Source organism: Mustelus asterias, chromosome 7 (genome assembly GCF_964213995.1).
Source record: "Mustelus asterias chromosome 7, sMusAst1.hap1.1, whole genome shotgun sequence".
Taxonomy (NCBI): Eukaryota; Metazoa; Chordata; class Chondrichthyes; order Carcharhiniformes; family Triakidae; genus Mustelus; species Mustelus asterias.
The window spans coordinates 7742662-7760275 of record NC_135807.1 but is presented as its reverse complement, the minus strand read 5'-3'; the positions used below and the strand labels follow the sequence as shown (position 1 = coordinate 7760275).

Here is a 17614-nt window from a genome sequence, read left to right as displayed (position 1 = left end):
AAATCAACACTTTTGTCACAAAGATAACTTGTTACAGCTAAAGATACAGAGGTTTGTGCGGTATCTGATAGGTGTGGGAGCTGCTTTAGGTCAAAGAGATTCTCATGCATACATGAGAAAATAAGAAATAGGAGCAGGAGTTGGCCATCAGGACCCTGGAGCCTGCTACAGAATGATTTTTAAAAAAATATATCAGCTTCACTTTCCCACTCTATTCCTCAACTCCCTTAGTGCCAAAGAATCTTACCAATCTCCATAAACTCAACCTTCAAGGGTCAGGAGTTCCAATGATTTACATCCTTTGAGTGGAGAGATTTCTCCTCATCAGTCCTTAACAGCCTGTGTCATGAGTAGACTGTCCTGCAGAGAAACAGCGCCCCTCCACGTGCACTCACTCAAGCTTTCCAAGAGTGTTATGTTTCAATATGATCTTTTCGCATTCTTAATTCTTAAGAACGTCAGTCCTCTAATGCAGCCTGATCTTGGGTATGATACAGTAGCAAGCTGAACATACCGACCAAAAAGAATATCCATCACTCTCTCATGTGAAGTGCCATGGAGCTATGAAATGCTGTTTGCTGTTCTTGTCTTGTACGTTGTTTAATGTAATATTTCAGCGTATCATTTTTAACGTACAATCTAAGTATTTACAATTTTAAAAAATTACTTGAGTCTGTTTTGGAGGGTGTTTTTTTTCTCCATCTTTATCTAAATTGTAGAGGAAGGAGTTATTTTCTGTTCTTGTAGGTCCAAACAAGCCATTTCCTTTTACCTTTGACATTACTCCCCTGTATTTTTCTATATAAAATCTGAAGTAGCTTTTCTCCTCTACCACACTCCAATTTAGATGATGCTTAACCAGAAATCATTGTCACATGTCTCTTCTGGACAGTCATAGGAACACAAACTAGAAGCAGGAGTAGGCCATTCGAGTCTGCTCTGCCATTCATTATGATCATGGCTGATCAGTCCTTTCTCATTGTTTCTGCTGCTTTCTCTTTTAGGCCTTTATGCAACTCGCATGCTTTTCTAGATAATAGTTTTGAACAGTAGAGACATACCTGTCTTCAACTGCGTTAATGGGATAAACAATAGCAAATTTACCCTTGGAATGGTTTAATTTTGGAAGACACCAACTACCTATGCTGGGAAATGTACATTATGCATTGAATAAAATCTGTAATTTTCATGATTGCAGGCATCCCACAGTATTGCCACCGAGGTAATAAATGAATTTCAAATAAACGGTGAAGAAACTAAAGTGGTGAGTGTAATATTTAACCTGAAATAAGTGTTGGAAACTAACGTTCACTGTACTTTGCAAAATGGTTTTTTCCTTGAGGCATCTCCTCCTCCCACTGCTTAGTGGATATGAGCTATTTGCAAACCAGTTGCACATTTTCCAGTTGCTTCACGATTACTTGTCCAAGTGGCCTTGTCAACAAAGTTTAATGCCAATGGAATGAAAAGGGCCAGTGGCAGAATGGATACAAAGATGGCTGAATAACAGAAAACAGTGGTGGTAAACTAGTGTATTTTGGCCTGGAGGAATGAAGATAGTTGGTTCTCCCAGGGTCAACCTTAGGATCACTACTTTTATCGGTTTGTGCTGATGACTTTGATTTAGGTATACAGAGCACAGTGGTTAGCACTGCTGCCTCAATGCCAGGGACCTGGGTTCGATTCCCGGCTTGGGTCGCTGCCTGTGCACAGTTTGCACGTTCTCCCCGTGTCTGTGTGGGTTTCCTCCGGGTGCTCTGGTTTCCTCCCACAGTCTGAAAGACATGCTGGTTAGGTGCATTGGCCATGCTAAATTCTCCCTCTGTGTACCCAAACAGGCGCCGGAGTGTGGTGACTAGGGGATTTTCACAGTAACTTCATTGCAGTGTTGATGTAAAACTACTTATGACACTAAATAAACTTAAACAATTTCCAAATTTGTGGAAGTATTCTGAACTGTGATAGAGGTTAGAACATAGAACATAGAACATTACAGCGCAGAACAGGCCCTTCGGCCCACGATGTTGCACCGACCAGTTAAAAAAAAAACTGTGACCCTCCAACCTAAACCAATTTCTTTTCGTCCATGAACCTATCTACGGATCTCTTAAACGCCCCCAAACTAGGCGCATTTACTACTGATGCTGGCAGGGCATTCCAATCCCTCACCACCCTCTGGGTAAAGAACCTACCCCTGACATCGGTTCTATAACTACCCCCCCTCAATTTAAAGCCATGCCCCCTCGTGCTGGATTTCTCCATCAGAGGAAAAAGGCTATCACTATCCACCCTATCCAAACCTCTAATCATCTTATATGTTTCAATAAGATCCCCTCTTAGCCGCCGCCTTTCCAGCGAAAACAATCCCAAATCCCTCAGCCTCTCCTCATAGGATCTCCCCTCCATACCAGGCAACATCCTGGTAAACCTCCTCTGCACCCTCTCCAAAGCCTCCACATCCTTCCTGTAATGTGGGGACCAGAACTGCACACAGTACTCCAAGTGCGGCCGCACCAGAGTTGTGTACAGTTGCAACATAACGCTACGACTCCTAAATTCAATCCCCCTACCAATAAACGCCAAGACACCATATGCCTTCTTAACAACCTTATCTACTTGATTCCCAACTTTCAGGGATCTATGCACACATACACCTAGATCCCTCTGCTCCTCCACACTATTCAAAGTCCTCCCGTTAGCCCTATACTCAACACATCTGTTATTCCTACCAAAGTGAATTACCTCACACTTCTCCGCATTAAACTCCATCCGCCACCTCTCGGCCCAACTTTGCAACCTGTCTAAGTCTTCCTGCAAACTACGACACCCTTCCTCACTGTCTACCACACCACCGACTTTGGTGTCATCAGCAAATTTGCTAATCCACCCAACTATACCCTCATCCAGATCATTAATAAATATTACAAACAGCAGTGGCCCCAAAACAGATCCCTGAGGTACACCACTTGTAACCGCACTCCATGATGAATATTTACTATCAACCACCACCCTCTGTTTCCTATCCGCTAGCCAATTCCTGATCCAATTTCCTAGATCACCCCCAATCCCATACATCTGCATTTTCTGCAGAAGCCTACCATGGTGAACCTTATCAAACGCCTTACTAAAATCCATATATACCACGTCCACTGCCTTGCCCCCATCCACCTCCTTGGTCACTTTCTCAAAAAACTCAATAAGGTTAGTAAGGCACGACCTACCTGCCACAAAACCATGCTGACTATCACCTATCAATTCATTACTCTCCAAATAACTATAAATCCTATCCCTTATAATTTTTTCCAACATCTTGCCGACAACAGAAGTGAGACTCACCGGTCTATAATTCCCGGGGAAGTCTCTGTTCCCCTTCTTAAACAATGGGACAACATTCGCTAACCTCCAATCTTCTGGTACTATACCAGAGGCCAACGACGACCTGAAGATCAGAGCCAGAGGCTCTGCAATCACTTCTCTTGCCTCCCAGAGAATCCTTGGATAAATCCCATCCGGACCTGGGGATTTATCTATTTTCAGACCCTCCAGAATATCCTGCACATCCTCCTTATCAACTGTAATACTGTCTATTCTACTCCCTTGCAACCCAGTGTCCTCCTCAGCTATATTCATGTCCCCTTGCGTGAACACCGAAGAGAAATATTGGTTCAATGCTTCACCAATCTCCTCCGGTTCCACACATAACTTCCCTCTGCCATCTATAACTGGCCCTAAACTTGCCCTAACCAACCTTCTGTTCTTGACATACCTATAGAACGCCTTAGGATTCTCTTTAACCCTATCCGCCAAAGTCTTCTCATGTCCCCTTTTAGCCCTTCTAAGCTCGCTCTTCAACTCCCTCTTAGCCAATCTAAAGCTTTCTAGTGCACTACCCGAGTGCTCACGTCTCATCCGAACATAAGCCTCCTTTTTCTTTTTAACCAACAAAGAAACTTTTTTGGTGCACCACGGTTCCCTAGCCCTACCAATTCCTCCTTGCCTGACAGGGACATACCTATCACAGACTCGCAGTAGCTGCTCCTTGAAAAAACTCCACATGTCGGACGTTCCCAGTCCCTGTAATCTCCTAGTCCAACCTATGTTTCCTAATTCTCTCCTAATAGCCTCATAATTACCCTTCCCCCAGCTAAAACCACTGGCCCGAGGTTCATGCCTATCCCTTTCCATCACTAAGGTGAACGTAACCGAATTGTGGTCACTATCACCAAAATGCACACCAACTTCCAAGTCTAGCACCTGGTCTGGCTCATTTCCCAGCACCAGATCCAATATAGCCTCACCTCTAGTTGGCCTGTCTACATACTGAGTCAAAAAACCTTCCTGCACGCTTTGAACAAAAACTGACCCCTCTAACGAGCTAGAGCTATAACAATTCCAGTCAATATTAGTCAAGTTAAAATCCCCCATAACAATTGCCCTATTACTTTCACTCCTAAGCAGGATTGACTCTGCAATCCTTTCCTCAACCTCTCTAGAACTTTTAGGAGGTCTATAAAAGACTCCCAACAGGGTGACCTCTCCTCTCCTATTTCTAATCTCCGCCCATACTACCTCAACAGATAAGTCCTCATCAAACCTCCTCTCTGACACTGTGATACAATCTCTGACCAATAATGCTACCCCTCCCCCTCTTCTACCTCCTTCCCTACTTCGACTAAAACATTTGAACCCCGGGACCTGCAGCATCCATTCCTGCCCCTGCTCTATCCATGTCTCTGAAATAGCCACAACATCAAAGTCCCAGGTACTGATCCACGCTGCAAGTTCACCCACTTTATTGCGAATACTCCTGGCATTGAAGTATACACATTTCAAACCCTGCTCCACCCCACCTCTGCAATGCCGTGCATTGCAGTCCCCATCCATGCATCCCTCACTTTCAGCCCCACTACTCAGGATCCCTCCCCCCCCCCGAATCAGTTTAAACCTCCCTGCATGGCCTTAGCAAATTTACCCCCCAGGATATTGGTCCCCTTCTGATTAAGGTGTAGACCATCCTTCTCATAGAGGTCACACCTTCCCCAGTACGAGCCCCAATTGCTTAAGTACCTGAACCCCTCCCTCCTGCACCATCCCCTCAGCCATGAATTCAAACCTTCCCTCTCCCTATTCCTCTCTAAACTATCCCGTGGTACAGGCAAGAGTCCAGAGATAACCACTCTGTCAGTCTTGGCCTTTAGTTTCCACCCCAACTCCATAAATCCCTGCCTAATATCCCCTTCCCCTATCCTCCCTATGTCGTGTGTCCCCACATGTACAATAACTTGTGGTTTATCTCCCTCCCCCCTAAGAGTCCTGAATACCCTGTCAGACACATCCCGGACCCCAGCCCCTGGTAGGCAACACACCAACCCTGAGTCCCTACCTTTAGTTCCGACCCTCCTATCTGTCCCCTTAATTGTGGAGTCCCCAATCACAAGGCCCAGTCTTTTACAGCCCCTAACCACCTGAGCTTTCTCACTCGGCTCACCCCCAGAGATCTGCTCTCTATGCTCAGTTGATTCCTCCTCAACTGTAGCCTCCAGCACCGAAAACCTATTATGGAGGGGAACCGCCCCAGGGGATTGTCTTCCCGATTGCTTCTTACCCCTCCTCCTGGCATAGTGATAGTGATAGACTTCAAGGGGACATGGGCTGGTGGAATGGGTGAATAGGTGGCAGATAATATTTAATGTAGAGAGGAGAGAGGTAATATAAACTAAAGGGCACAATTCTAAAGGAACAAGGGCTTTGAGGTATGCGTGCAGATGCCGTTGAAGTTGGCAAAGCAGGTTGAGAAAGTGACATGGATCCTGAACTTTATAAATGGAATAAAGGACCAAGGAAGGTAAAAGTACCCTTTATAAATCATTGGTTCAGCCTCAACTGGAGTATTGTATCCAATTCACTAATGCCCTATAGGGAAGGAAATCTGCCATCCTTGCCCTGTCTGGCCTACATGTGACTCCAGAGCCACAGCAATGTGGTTAACTCTTAATTGCCCTCTGAAGTAGTGTGACAGGGCAATTAATGATGGGCAACAAATGCTGGCCTTGCCAGTGATGCCCAATCTGATGAAAGAGTAAAGAGATAAGAAATTCTGGGCTCCATGCTTGAGGAAGGATGGAGAAAGGCCTATTTGTGTTCCTGTGCTTTGTGTGTCACTTGCTTTGCCCCACAGTCCTTGCTTTGTTGCATACGTTCTAACAGGTGCTGCCTAATTTGGCAGCTTCAAGACTCGCACAAATAGAGGAGTTCCAGTAGCATTGTTTTTCAGATGTTTGGCTCATTTGTATTTGGATGTTGCCAGCGGTAGCATAATTCCACACCTGTTCTTCCTGGCACTCCCTTTTTTAAAAGTGACTTTGTACATAACCAGTTAGTGTTGTTTTTGGAGCACAGTCACTTGTTATGTAGGAGAGCTTGCCAGCCGGTTTGCAGACAACAATGTCCCAAAAACAGCAGCAAGATGAATCACTGGTTAATCTGTTGTTGGTTACTGTGGGGTGGTTTGGTTCGGACCCTGGACCATTCCCCGTCCCTGATGAACAGTCAGATACAGTCTTGGTTTTGATGCCTTATTCAAAGGATGATACCTCAATGCAGAACACCGCCAGCTCGGCCTGTAGTGGAATTTGAACTTTCTTGAGATGAGAATGTCATCGCTATTAATGGCCATCAATTATGCATTTGAACAACATTACAGCATCAGTACAACAGAGAATCATTACTCCTTAAAACACTGGTTTTAAAATAATGTTGGTTAGCTCATTCACTGTACGTCAGTGGACCTGGTGTTGACAAGAATAAAAACTCAGATCTTCAGTAAAACAGCTGGCATGTTTTTAACTATTCCTTCAACTTGAAATTAGGTTCTTTGTATTTTGTGCAAATCGTTGAAAATGCTTTCAAGATATGTGGTGAAACTATAAGAATATTTTTGAAAGTAATTCATGCCTTTATTTCTTAGGCAAGATTAAAACTACTTCCTCATCAGACAGGAGAGCTTCACATTCTTGGAGTTGTATATAACCTTGGCACTGTGCAGTCCACTCCTACACAAGATGGATTTGACACTAGCCCTGGAGTGCAGGTGGCAGGTGAGAATATCTATTTCTCGAGGGAGCTTTTCTAGTGAGGGTCTTGTATGAACTTGCCTGTTTTTGGCTGTGCACATGAATTTATATTTTTAAAGATTAAAATGCGCAATCAAGCTTTTTTAAACACTTCCTCTGAAATTTATTTTGCTTAAATGTGATTATTTTGGAGAATTACTTGGCATCATTAAATGTAGGGGGATACAGGATTTGCACCTCAAGTGCCATAACCTGTAGAGGTACGGACCAAATGCTGGAAAGTGGGATTGGGCTGGGTGACTGGTTCTTCATCCGGCTGAGGCACGATGGGCCAAGTGGCCTTTCTCTGTGCCGTATACTTCCTATGATTCAGTGATAGATGCCTGATATTGAAAGAAACAACAACAAAATGGTAAATCAAAAGATCTGTTTTGAAATCCTGTCATATTTACAAAGCAAGATATTATGGAAATAGGAAAAAAAAACCTGGAAGTGTCTGTGGAGGAAGGAACAGCGTTAAATTAACTCACATCCCTAAGTTCAGAAGGGGGCTGTTTGGCCCATCGGGTCTGCACTGACTCTCCAACAGAGCATTTTACCCAGGTCCAATCCCATCCTATCCCCATTAACCCCAAACATTTATCCCACCAACCCCCTAACCTCCACATCATAGAATTCTACAATGCATTCAGGCCATCGAGTCTGCACTGACCATAATCCCACCCAGGCCATATCCCCATAACTCCATGCATTTACCCTAGCAAGTCCCCCTGACAAGGTGCAATTTAGCATGGCCAATCCACCTAACCCACACGTCTTTCAGACTGTGGGAGGAAACCGGAGCACCCAGAAGAAACCCACACAGACACAGAACACGCAAACTCTGCACAAACATTTACCCAAGGCTGGAATTGAACCTGGATCCCTGCACAGAGGCAGCAGTGCTAACCACTGTGCCACCATGCCGCCCATGTTCTACACATTAAAGGCCACAGGAGATTGCAATATGAAAAAGTAAAGGAGTTTTTCTGCAATTAAATAAAGGTTGGGACCATATCTGGACTACTGTGGACAGTTTTTGTGCTACCTCCAGTTGGAAGACCCACTTGCCTTAATGGGGTGTAACAAAGGTTCACTAGGCTGATTGCTGGGATGAGGTGATGGTTCTATGAGGTGAAAATGCATGTACTAGGCCTATATTCTCTGCAAATAGGAAGAATGAGAGGTGGTCTCATTGAAAGATTGGCCACGCTAAATTCTCCCTCAGTGTACCTGAACAGGCACCGGAGTGTGGCGACTAAGGGATTTTCACAGTAACTTTATTGCAGTGTTGATGTAAGCCTACTTGTGACCCTAATAAATAAACTTTAATACTTATGGGCAGAACAGTGGTTGGCACTGCTGCCTCACAACGCCAGGGACTCCGGTTCAATTCCAGCCTCAGTTGACTGTCTGTGTGGAGTTTGCACGTTCTCCCCATGTCTGCATGGGTTTCCTCCGGGTGCCCTGGTTTCCGCCCACAGTCCAAAGATGTGCAGTTTGATTGGCCATGCTAAATTCTCCCTCAATGTTAAGGGGACGAGCAAGATAAATATGTGGTGTTAAGGGGCTGGGTGAGGTTGTTGTCTGTGCAGACTTGATCGGCTGAATGGCCTCCTTCTGCACTGTAGGGATTCTATGAAACATATTGAATAGTTAGGGGCTCTGCCAGGTTATATCCTGGGGGTGATGTTTCCCCAAGGTGTGAAGTTTACGAATAGGACCACAATCTCAACAAGGGGGTTGCCCATTTAGGAATGAGAAGTTCCTTCACTCAAATTTGCAACCTTTGGAATTCTCTACTGCAGAGAACTCTGGATGCTCAGTTATTGAGCACATTCAAGTCAGCAATTGACAGCTTTTTTGGATAATGAGGGAAATGAGGCATTTCTGGGTAGTGCAGGGAGATGGGGCTGAGGTAGAAGATCAGCCAATATCATGTTGAATAGCGGAGCAGGCCCAAATGGTCAGATTGCCTGCTTATTCTTATTTCTTTTGTTCTAGGTTGATTGGTTAACCTGAAACATGAGCCCTGTTTCCCTCTCCACAGCTGATCCCTGACCTCTTGAGTATAGTAAGAGTTTTAACAACACCAGGTTAAAGTCCAACAGGTTTATTTGGTAGCAAATACCATTAGCTTTCGGAGCGCTGCTCCTTCATCAGATGGAGTGGAAATGTGCTCTCAAACAGGGCACAGACACAAAATCAAGTTACAGAATACTGATTAGAATGCGAATCCCTATAGCCAACCAGATCTTAAAGGTACAGACAATGTGGGTGGAGGGAGCATTAAGCACAGGTTAAAGAGATGTGTATTGTCTCCAGACAGGATAGCCCGCAAGTCCAGGAGGCAAGCTGTGGGGGTTACTGATAGTGTGACATAAATCCAACATCCCAGTTTAGGCCGTCCTCATGTGTGGCTCAGCGCTCAGTTGACACTTCTAAAGATTATGTTGATTGGTTTTTGTCATTTTCCCTTCTTGACCTGTTCTCGCAGGCAGTTGCCTCAACGCCAGCAACCTCTACTCTGGAAAATCTGGAAGCAAGCCACAGATCCCTCACAGCCTGCACCATCAGCCCATCTCTTCAGATCAACTGGAGTATTTCCATGGACTAAGCTGGACAGAAGGTTAGTTGGAGGTGGGAATTGGGGCTGGTATGGGGTTGGTGAGTACCCAGGGCAAGAAGTGGTTCATGTTTTGGGGCACTTTGTTTTCTGCCCACCACTCTTCGACTCTGAACACATGACACTGGATGCTGAAACTCTCTGAATTTAATAGTTTGGTACAAAGAACAGTACAGCACAGGAACCTTCGGCCCTCCAAGCCTGTGCCAATCATCATACCTGCCTAAACTAAACTGTGGTGGGGAAGCAGTGGCCTCATGATGATGTCACTGGGTTAGTAATCCCAGAGTCCTGGGCTGATGTTCTGGGCCAAGGGTTCAGATTCCATCACTGCAGCTGGTGGAATTTAAATTCAATTAATCTGGAATTGAAAAGCTGGTCTCAGTGGTGATTGTTGTAAAAATCTATCTGATTCACTAATGTCCTTTAGGGAAAGTCTGGTTTACATGCGACTCCAGACCCATAGCAATGTGTTGACTCTTAACTGACCCCTGAAATCGTTCAAGAGCAAATGAGGATGAGTAACAAATCATCCCATGAAAGAATAAAAAAGTTAAATTCTCCTCCCCCTCTTGTAGTTTTGAGCTGTTTGGCTTCACTGCTCCAATTCTGGTTAGTGTTCGTAGAATCCCCACAGAGCAGAAAAAGGCCATTCGGCCCATTGGACCTGCACCGACAACAATCCCACCCAGGCCCTATCCCTGTAACCCAGTGTATTTACCCTGCTAATCCCCCTGACACCAAGGTGCAATTGGGCATGGACAATCAATCTAACCCGCACATCTTTGGACTGTGGGAGGAAACCCACACAGACTCCACACAACAGGCACCCAAGGCTGGAATCAAACCCGGGTCCCTTGCACTGAGGCAGCAGTGCCAACCACTGTGCCACCGTGCTGCCCTCTTAAAAAATATTTTATTACTGCTGGCATTAAAATGTTCTAGATAAAAATGTTCAAGTTATTTCACAAGTTATTGGGTATTAATAGGTATTATCTGGAGATTGCACTAATTCATTCTTCAAATTCAAGATGATTGCAGAAATGGAGTAAATTGTCAATTATGGATGCAAATTACTGATTGGGTGACAGTTATAGAATCATTACAGCCCATTGGGCCCTGTAGAGCAATCCAGTCAGTCTCTCTCTCCCACCCTATCCCCTTGCCATGTAAGTTTATTTCTCTCCGAAACCCATCCAATTTCCTTTTGAAATCATTGTCTCTGCTTCCAATACCCTCGTGGGCAGCAAGCTCCAGGTCATTACTGCTTGATGCGTAAGATAAGTTCTTCACATCCTTTGCACAAAACCTTATGGGCAGGATTTTCCAGCCGCCCTCGCTCCAAGACTGGAAAATCCCACCCGTGGTCTACAGACCTTTGTATGGTCCTGTCCCGCCTGCTATGATTCCCATGGCAGGCAGGACGGGAAAATTCTGCCCATAATCCTTATCCTCTAGCACTTGTCCTACAGGTGGTACTTTGTTCACCTTCCAGGCGTGACCTGCAATGTATCCATAAATATTGTATTTCATTAAGAATGTGGCATTTTAGCAACAGGTATTTAGTTTGATTTTTCAACCAATATCTTTAAGAACTTTTGACATCATGTAGCAACTAGTTCAGTTCAGGAAACCTGGTCGGCATGGACGAGTTGGTCCAAAGGGCCTGTTTCTGCATTGTACATGCTGCCTATGACTCTATGTAGCACTGATGGTGACTATTGAGTCTATTGTATCTGTGATGCCTCTTTGAAGGAGCTATCCATTTGGCACCAGTCCCCTTGCCCTTTATCTCGTCCTTGAGAACCTTTATCATTAGGTTTTGTTATATTAATTTTTAAAGTGGGTGCAAGACCAACCCTGTGCAGGGTGGCAAGTGCTGAAAAGAGTTCTCCGCATCTCCCGTCAAGTTGCTTGTAGCATGTCTATTAATTATTGCAGTTGAGCTAATCAGATCAGTGCAGTTTTGAGACCATAGTGAATTATGCTCAGATTATTTTCTCCCTCACGGGTAACTTTATAAAAGGCATTCATTTTCAGATTGGGTTTGACAGAACTATTCCGCAGGTAAGTGAATGAAGACAAAACAAACGGGGACCATTATCTAAACTCGAACCCAAATCTCATTCATTTTCATCCAAGCTAATTTAGTTTTGCCGCATACACATGTTAAAATAAATCTTTTGGTTTTTAAAAAAGTTTGAACAGAAAGAGGTTTGTGCTAAGAACATGGGAATAGGAGAAGGTAATTTAACCCCTCGAATCTCTTCCTTCAGTCAGTAAGATCATAGCTGATCTGCAGCCAAACTCCACATACTCCCTTTAGCCCTTGGCTACTCTGTAATGGAACTGAGCCATTCAGTTCAGGTGAGCTGATATTTGGTAAAACTGTCCGTTCCCTGTAGCAGCAGTCTGGCTCCCTTTTCACAGCTTCCACAGTGGAGCAATCCTCGAGGCTACAAACTCTGTGTATGTTACACACGGGGTCCAAAAATTTTCATTGTGAGCTGTGACTCTCGTGACAGAACTCCATTTCCCTGGCAATTATTTTCTAATGTTGGCTCACGAGAGGCAGTCAGCTTTTTCACAACCTTAAAGGTTCAATATTAAATATATAAAGTTCCCAGGAGCACCATTCAAACCGTGATTCACAGCGGTCTGGCTAATGGTATCATAAAATGATACAGCACAGACGGAGCCCCCGGCCATACTAAGGAAGCGCAAGGACAAACTGGACAGCTTTCAAAGAGCTAGCAGAGACTCAATGGTCCGAATAGCCTCCAGTACTGTAGAACTCTACAATCCTTTCCATGTAAAATACATATTTTTTGATTACTCAAGGACGTTGCAGTGTGTTAACCATGACCATTACCCACCATGTTGATAAGGAGCATTTTGCTTTCCTGAAGCATCATTCTCCCTTTGTTTTAGACAAAACACCTCATGGGTTATCCGTAAGAGGACGGCAAGATTTGGAAATCCAGGGGCCGAGGCTCAATAACACTAAGGAGGAGAAAACATCTGTTAAGTATGGATCAGATCGGCGGCTAGATCCCATCATCACAGAGGCAATGCCTTTGTTAGAGGTAAAGATCCATCATTCCATGCTGTAAACCTCTATGACTCTATGACCTGAATTATCCCGGTCACTGGTCTTGGTATCTCCAGAAGCAAAATATTATTCTCCCACATTTTTTCGCACTCGGATTCCATTGCACAGATAAAGGATGAAATAAAAACTGCCGTGCAAAATTACATTGGAATATTCAGAGTGCAAATATTCCAAAAAGCACAATTTGAGATGGGATGCACATTTTAATATCTACGATTTGAATATTGTTTAATTGAGTATTTTGGGCTACTGTATCACTGCTTGGTAGTCTGATTGTTGAGCAGTGGTAGGGCCACGTTTTAGGACCCACTTACCAAAACCAAGCCTTACTAACACACACTGATATCGAGGACAAAATTGGCTGCTTTGTGAACCGAGTTCTCCATGAACTGCCACTCGGTAGTGCACTGAGTGAGGAAAAGGGGAAACTCTAGGATCTAAATTCACACGACTGAAATTGTTATTAATTTAGATTTGTACATTAAATCCGCTTATTCCTACATGCCCAGTAAAACTCTAATACGTCTCCTTTTGATTTCTGTGTCTTTGTGAAATTCCTCAATGGTCCTAGCTGGTAGAAGAAATTTTTAACAAATCAACCACACGATACTCTGAGGATAATTGATGAAATTAATACCTAAACAGACCGATATGAAATTGAATATGAAGATGAACAGGAAATAAATGATCAACAATAAATGTTGGCCTTGTTGGCGATTCCCACATTTCAGTAATTTTAGTCGGGATAGCACTAATAAGCAGTCCAACATCAAATGGAAGTGTGCTCTTAATATTAGCCAAATGGTGAATAGATTCAAGAGATTGAAAATGATTGTTTGATTTATTATTGTCATGTATTCGTATACAGTGAAAAGTATTGTTTCTTGTGTATTATACAGACAAAACATGCCATTCATGGAGTACATAGGGAAGAAGGAAAGGAGAGGGTGCAGCATGTAGTGTTACAGTCCTAGCTAGGGTGTAGAGAAAGATCAGCTTAATATAAGGTATGTCCATTCAAAAGTCTGATTGCAGCAGGGAAGAAGCTGTTCTTGAGTCGGTAGGTACATGACCTCAGACTTTTGTATTTTTCTTTCCCGACGGAAGAGGGTGGAAGAGAGTGTGTCTGGGGTGCGTGGGGTCCTTAATTATGCTGGCTGCTTTTCTGAGGCAGCAGAAAGTGTAGACGGAGTCAGTGGATGGGAGGCTGGTTTGTGTGATGGACTGGGCTTCGTTCACAACCCTTTGTAGTTTCTTGCGGTCTTGGTCAGAGCAGGAGTCATATCAAGCTATGATACATACAGAAAGGATGCTTTCTGTGGTACATCTGTAAAAGTTGGTGTCTTGTCTAAATGTGTCTCGGGTGAGTGAACTGTACTCTGAGATGCCCAGAAAGCCTGATTAAAACGGGTAAGATTTTTTCTGAGTGTTGTGAGCCTTTGGAACTCTTCCTCAAAAGGCAGTGGAAGCAGAGTCTTTGAATATTTTTAAGGCAGAGGCTGATAGATTCCTGATAAACAAGGGGGTCAAAGATTATTGGGGGTAGGTAGGCCAAATGGCATTACCGCTAGACTATTAATCCAGAAACTCGGCTAACGTTCTGGGGACCCGGATTTGAATCCAACCACGGCAGATGGTGGAATTTGAATTCAGTAAAAAATATCTGGAATTAAGAATCCACTGATGATCATGAAACCATTGTCAATTGTTGGAAAAACTCATCTGGTTCACTGATGTCCATTTAGGGAAGGAAATCTGCTGTCCTTACTTGGTGTGACCTACATGTGACTCCAGATCCACAGCAACTTGGTTGACTCTCAACTGCCCTCTGGCAACGAGGGATGGGCAATAAATGTTGGCCAGCCAGCGCCGCCCATGTCCCATGAATGAATAAAAAGGAATGTGGGGTTGAAGTTAGAATCAGATCAGCCATGATCTTACTGAATGGCAGACCAGGCTCCAGGGACTGAGTGACCTCCTCCTCCCAGTCCGTATGAATGAATAAAAATGTGTTAGGAAATTGAAGATCAATAAATTTGAACATTTGTTTTAGTGTCCTCACTGGAATAACAGAAAAGAGAAATTTTAAAGGTTAGAATGAAGCTAATTTGTGCTGTGCCCTTCAAATCTCTGGCTCAATAACAATTAGATCAGCGTGTTATTGAAACATAGCTATTTTATCATGCAGCTATTTATGTTGTCTCTGAAACTACCCTTTGGTATTGCCACAGTTTATTCCTATCTTGATGCTTGTGAGTCATCCCAGTGGACATGGTTTATTTCCTGTGTCCAGTCTGTCATTGTAGAAAAATAATAAAACTTGGAGTTCAGTAAAAATTGGTACTGAAACCTCACTTGCATTCTAACTTGCAGCGACACAAATTATGAAAAGGCATAAAATTTGACATGTACCAGTTTGAAACTGAGAAAAATTCAATATCTTGCGTTTATAAAGTGGTAGAGTTGTGAATTTTAAATTTGAGGGTTCGAGTACACAAACTACATTCCTGTAGATTGTCAGTATAAAGGCATTTGATAAAATGCAACATAAAGTTAGAGCTCATGGATTAAAGGGTGCAGTGGCGACATGGATATGACGTTGGCTGAGTGGCCAATGAAACAGAATAGGAAGGTTTGTAGTGGAGTTCCCGAGGAGTCAATGTTAGGACACCTGTTCTCCAGGTATATGTTAATGGCCTAAACCTTGGTGTACAAGCCACAATTTCAAAATTTGCAAATGATATGAAACTTGGAAGCAGTGTGTCAAACTTGAAAAGGTCATTGGTTGATGGAATGGGTGAACAAGTGACGGATAAAATTGATTGTGAAGAAGTGTGAAGTGACTTGGTTGTGTTATGAATATTTAGTTCATGTTGCATAATAATACTTTAGAGGTAATCTTTTATTCTGGGAAGATTCAGGTTTAATTGTAGAAAATGGGCGAAATGCAACTAAAGCAACTTGAAGACTTTCATACTTAAATGGTTAGGACCATGTTTACTTAAGAGGTTAGCAGCTAGAAAGGTAAGATCATAAAACAGCAGGCGGGCTTAAGGAGTTTAGGTGTCTGTACTGTTTGCAAACGCTTGCAGCCCAGAGAAGAGTTTTGTTCGGGTGATTAAAGCTTCAGTTGATTTAAAAGCCTTCAGTGAGCGTTGGAAGGTTATGTCACCATGGAGATGGGTGGAGTTTAAGAAAGTTCTAGGCTTTCAATTTATCCCTGTGTTTGGGGTGAGTGAGTTTTCTGCAGCAGGGCCAAGGCCATACCAAAACGATGCTGTTAGCTGGCTCTTTAGTTGGGGCCCTGGAGTAGTCCCAGGAACTGTGAGCTGTGTAGAGCTGTCAGAGTTTACGGCTCTGTTCTGTAAAGAGGTACAACTCAAGAAACGTCCAGGAAAAGCTGCTATTCCCATGCCCACATCACGTGACCTCCCCGTTATCATCCTGATCTTTTGTTTGCCCAAAACCCATGGAAACTTGTGTCTTTATTTTCTTAACAAGTGATCTTAGCCATATTGGCTGGCGTAGTGAGGACTTCCCCTGAGCCCTAACTGCGTGGGATTAGAATAGGTAGGTGCTTGATGGCTGGGGCAGGCATGATGGGCCGAAGGGCCTTGTTCCATGCTGTAAAACTCTGACAGCTGTATACAAAGCTTTTTCAAACAAAACATTGTTGGTCCTTTTATTATCTTAACAAAAATTCAAAGGTCTGGCCTAGGATTATAGCAGTTGGAAGAATGTGGAGGGACAATATGAAATAAAGGGTGCAATTCTCAAGTGGGTATAGGAGCTGAGAATCCTGGGTATATATGTGCATACATTGTTGAAGGTTGAGATTGTGGTTAATAAAGCATACAGTATCCTAGGCTTTATTAAAGTTTATTTATTAGTGTCACAATAACATTAACACTGCAATGAAGTTACTGTGAAAATCCCAGAGTCGCCACACTCCGGCGCTTGTTTGGGTACACTGAGGGAGAATTTAGCACGGCCAATGCACCTAACCAGTGCGTCGTTCAGACTGTGGGAGGAAACCGGAGCACCCGGAGGAAACCCATGCAGACATGGGGAGAACGTGCAAACTCCACACAGACAGTCACCCAAGCTGGGAATTGAACCCGGATCCCTGGCACTCTGAGGCAGCAGTGTGAAACACTGTGCCACCCCTATTGACAGAGTACAAAAGCAAGGTGGTTATGTTAAGCTTGTATAAAATGCTGGTTTGACCCCATATTGTGTCCAGTTCTGCTTTAACATTGGATTCAACTTTGTATAAAAATATAATATTTACACTCTGTGTGCAGGTATTTTTCATTAATTTTCCTACTGGACTGCTTTGTGGGGAAATAAGGAAAACGTACGTGGAGTTTGTGAATGTAAGCAGGTGCCCGCTCGCTGGATTAAAGGTTGTGTGCAAAGACCCGGATTTCTTTTCCTTCGGGAGTAAAACTGCTGTGTTGACGCCGCTGAGTCCGACAGCTTCTGAGAACTGCAGCGCCTACAAGACGGTCGTGAATGACTGTGCGTGCATGTCCTCTGCTGTGACATCATCTGTTTCCCCTGCAGACTTTGGGATGGGCACTGGAAATCCACTTTGGGTGACCGATGTACCGCTTCCTGACTCTGTGTTGTTACCTGGCGCTTCTGTGCAGCTTCCTATGTGGCTGTGGGGACCAGATGAAGAAGGAGTTCATGAAATAAACTTTTTATTTTACTACGAAAGTACAAAACCGCATTCAAAATTGAGGTAGGTTTTTTTTTATG

At 43.7% G+C, this 17614-nt stretch overlaps 1 protein-coding gene across 2 annotated transcripts in view; it reads left to right on the top strand.

Annotated features, from left to right (window-relative positions):
• trappc8 (trafficking protein particle complex subunit 8) overlaps window positions 1-17614 on the top strand; it is a 170873-nt gene that overhangs the window by 118445 nt on the left and 34814 nt on the right. For both annotated transcript variants that reach the window (XM_078215640.1, XM_078215641.1), the window contains 5 exons: window positions 1199-1264; window positions 6968-7097; window positions 9610-9741; window positions 12670-12824; window positions 17155-17597. In XM_078215640.1, coding sequence (XP_078071766.1) covers window positions 1199-1264; window positions 6968-7097; window positions 9610-9741; window positions 12670-12824; window positions 17155-17597 — 926 coding nt within the window. The remainder of the gene's footprint in view (window positions 1-1198; window positions 1265-6967; window positions 7098-9609; window positions 9742-12669; window positions 12825-17154; window positions 17598-17614) is intronic.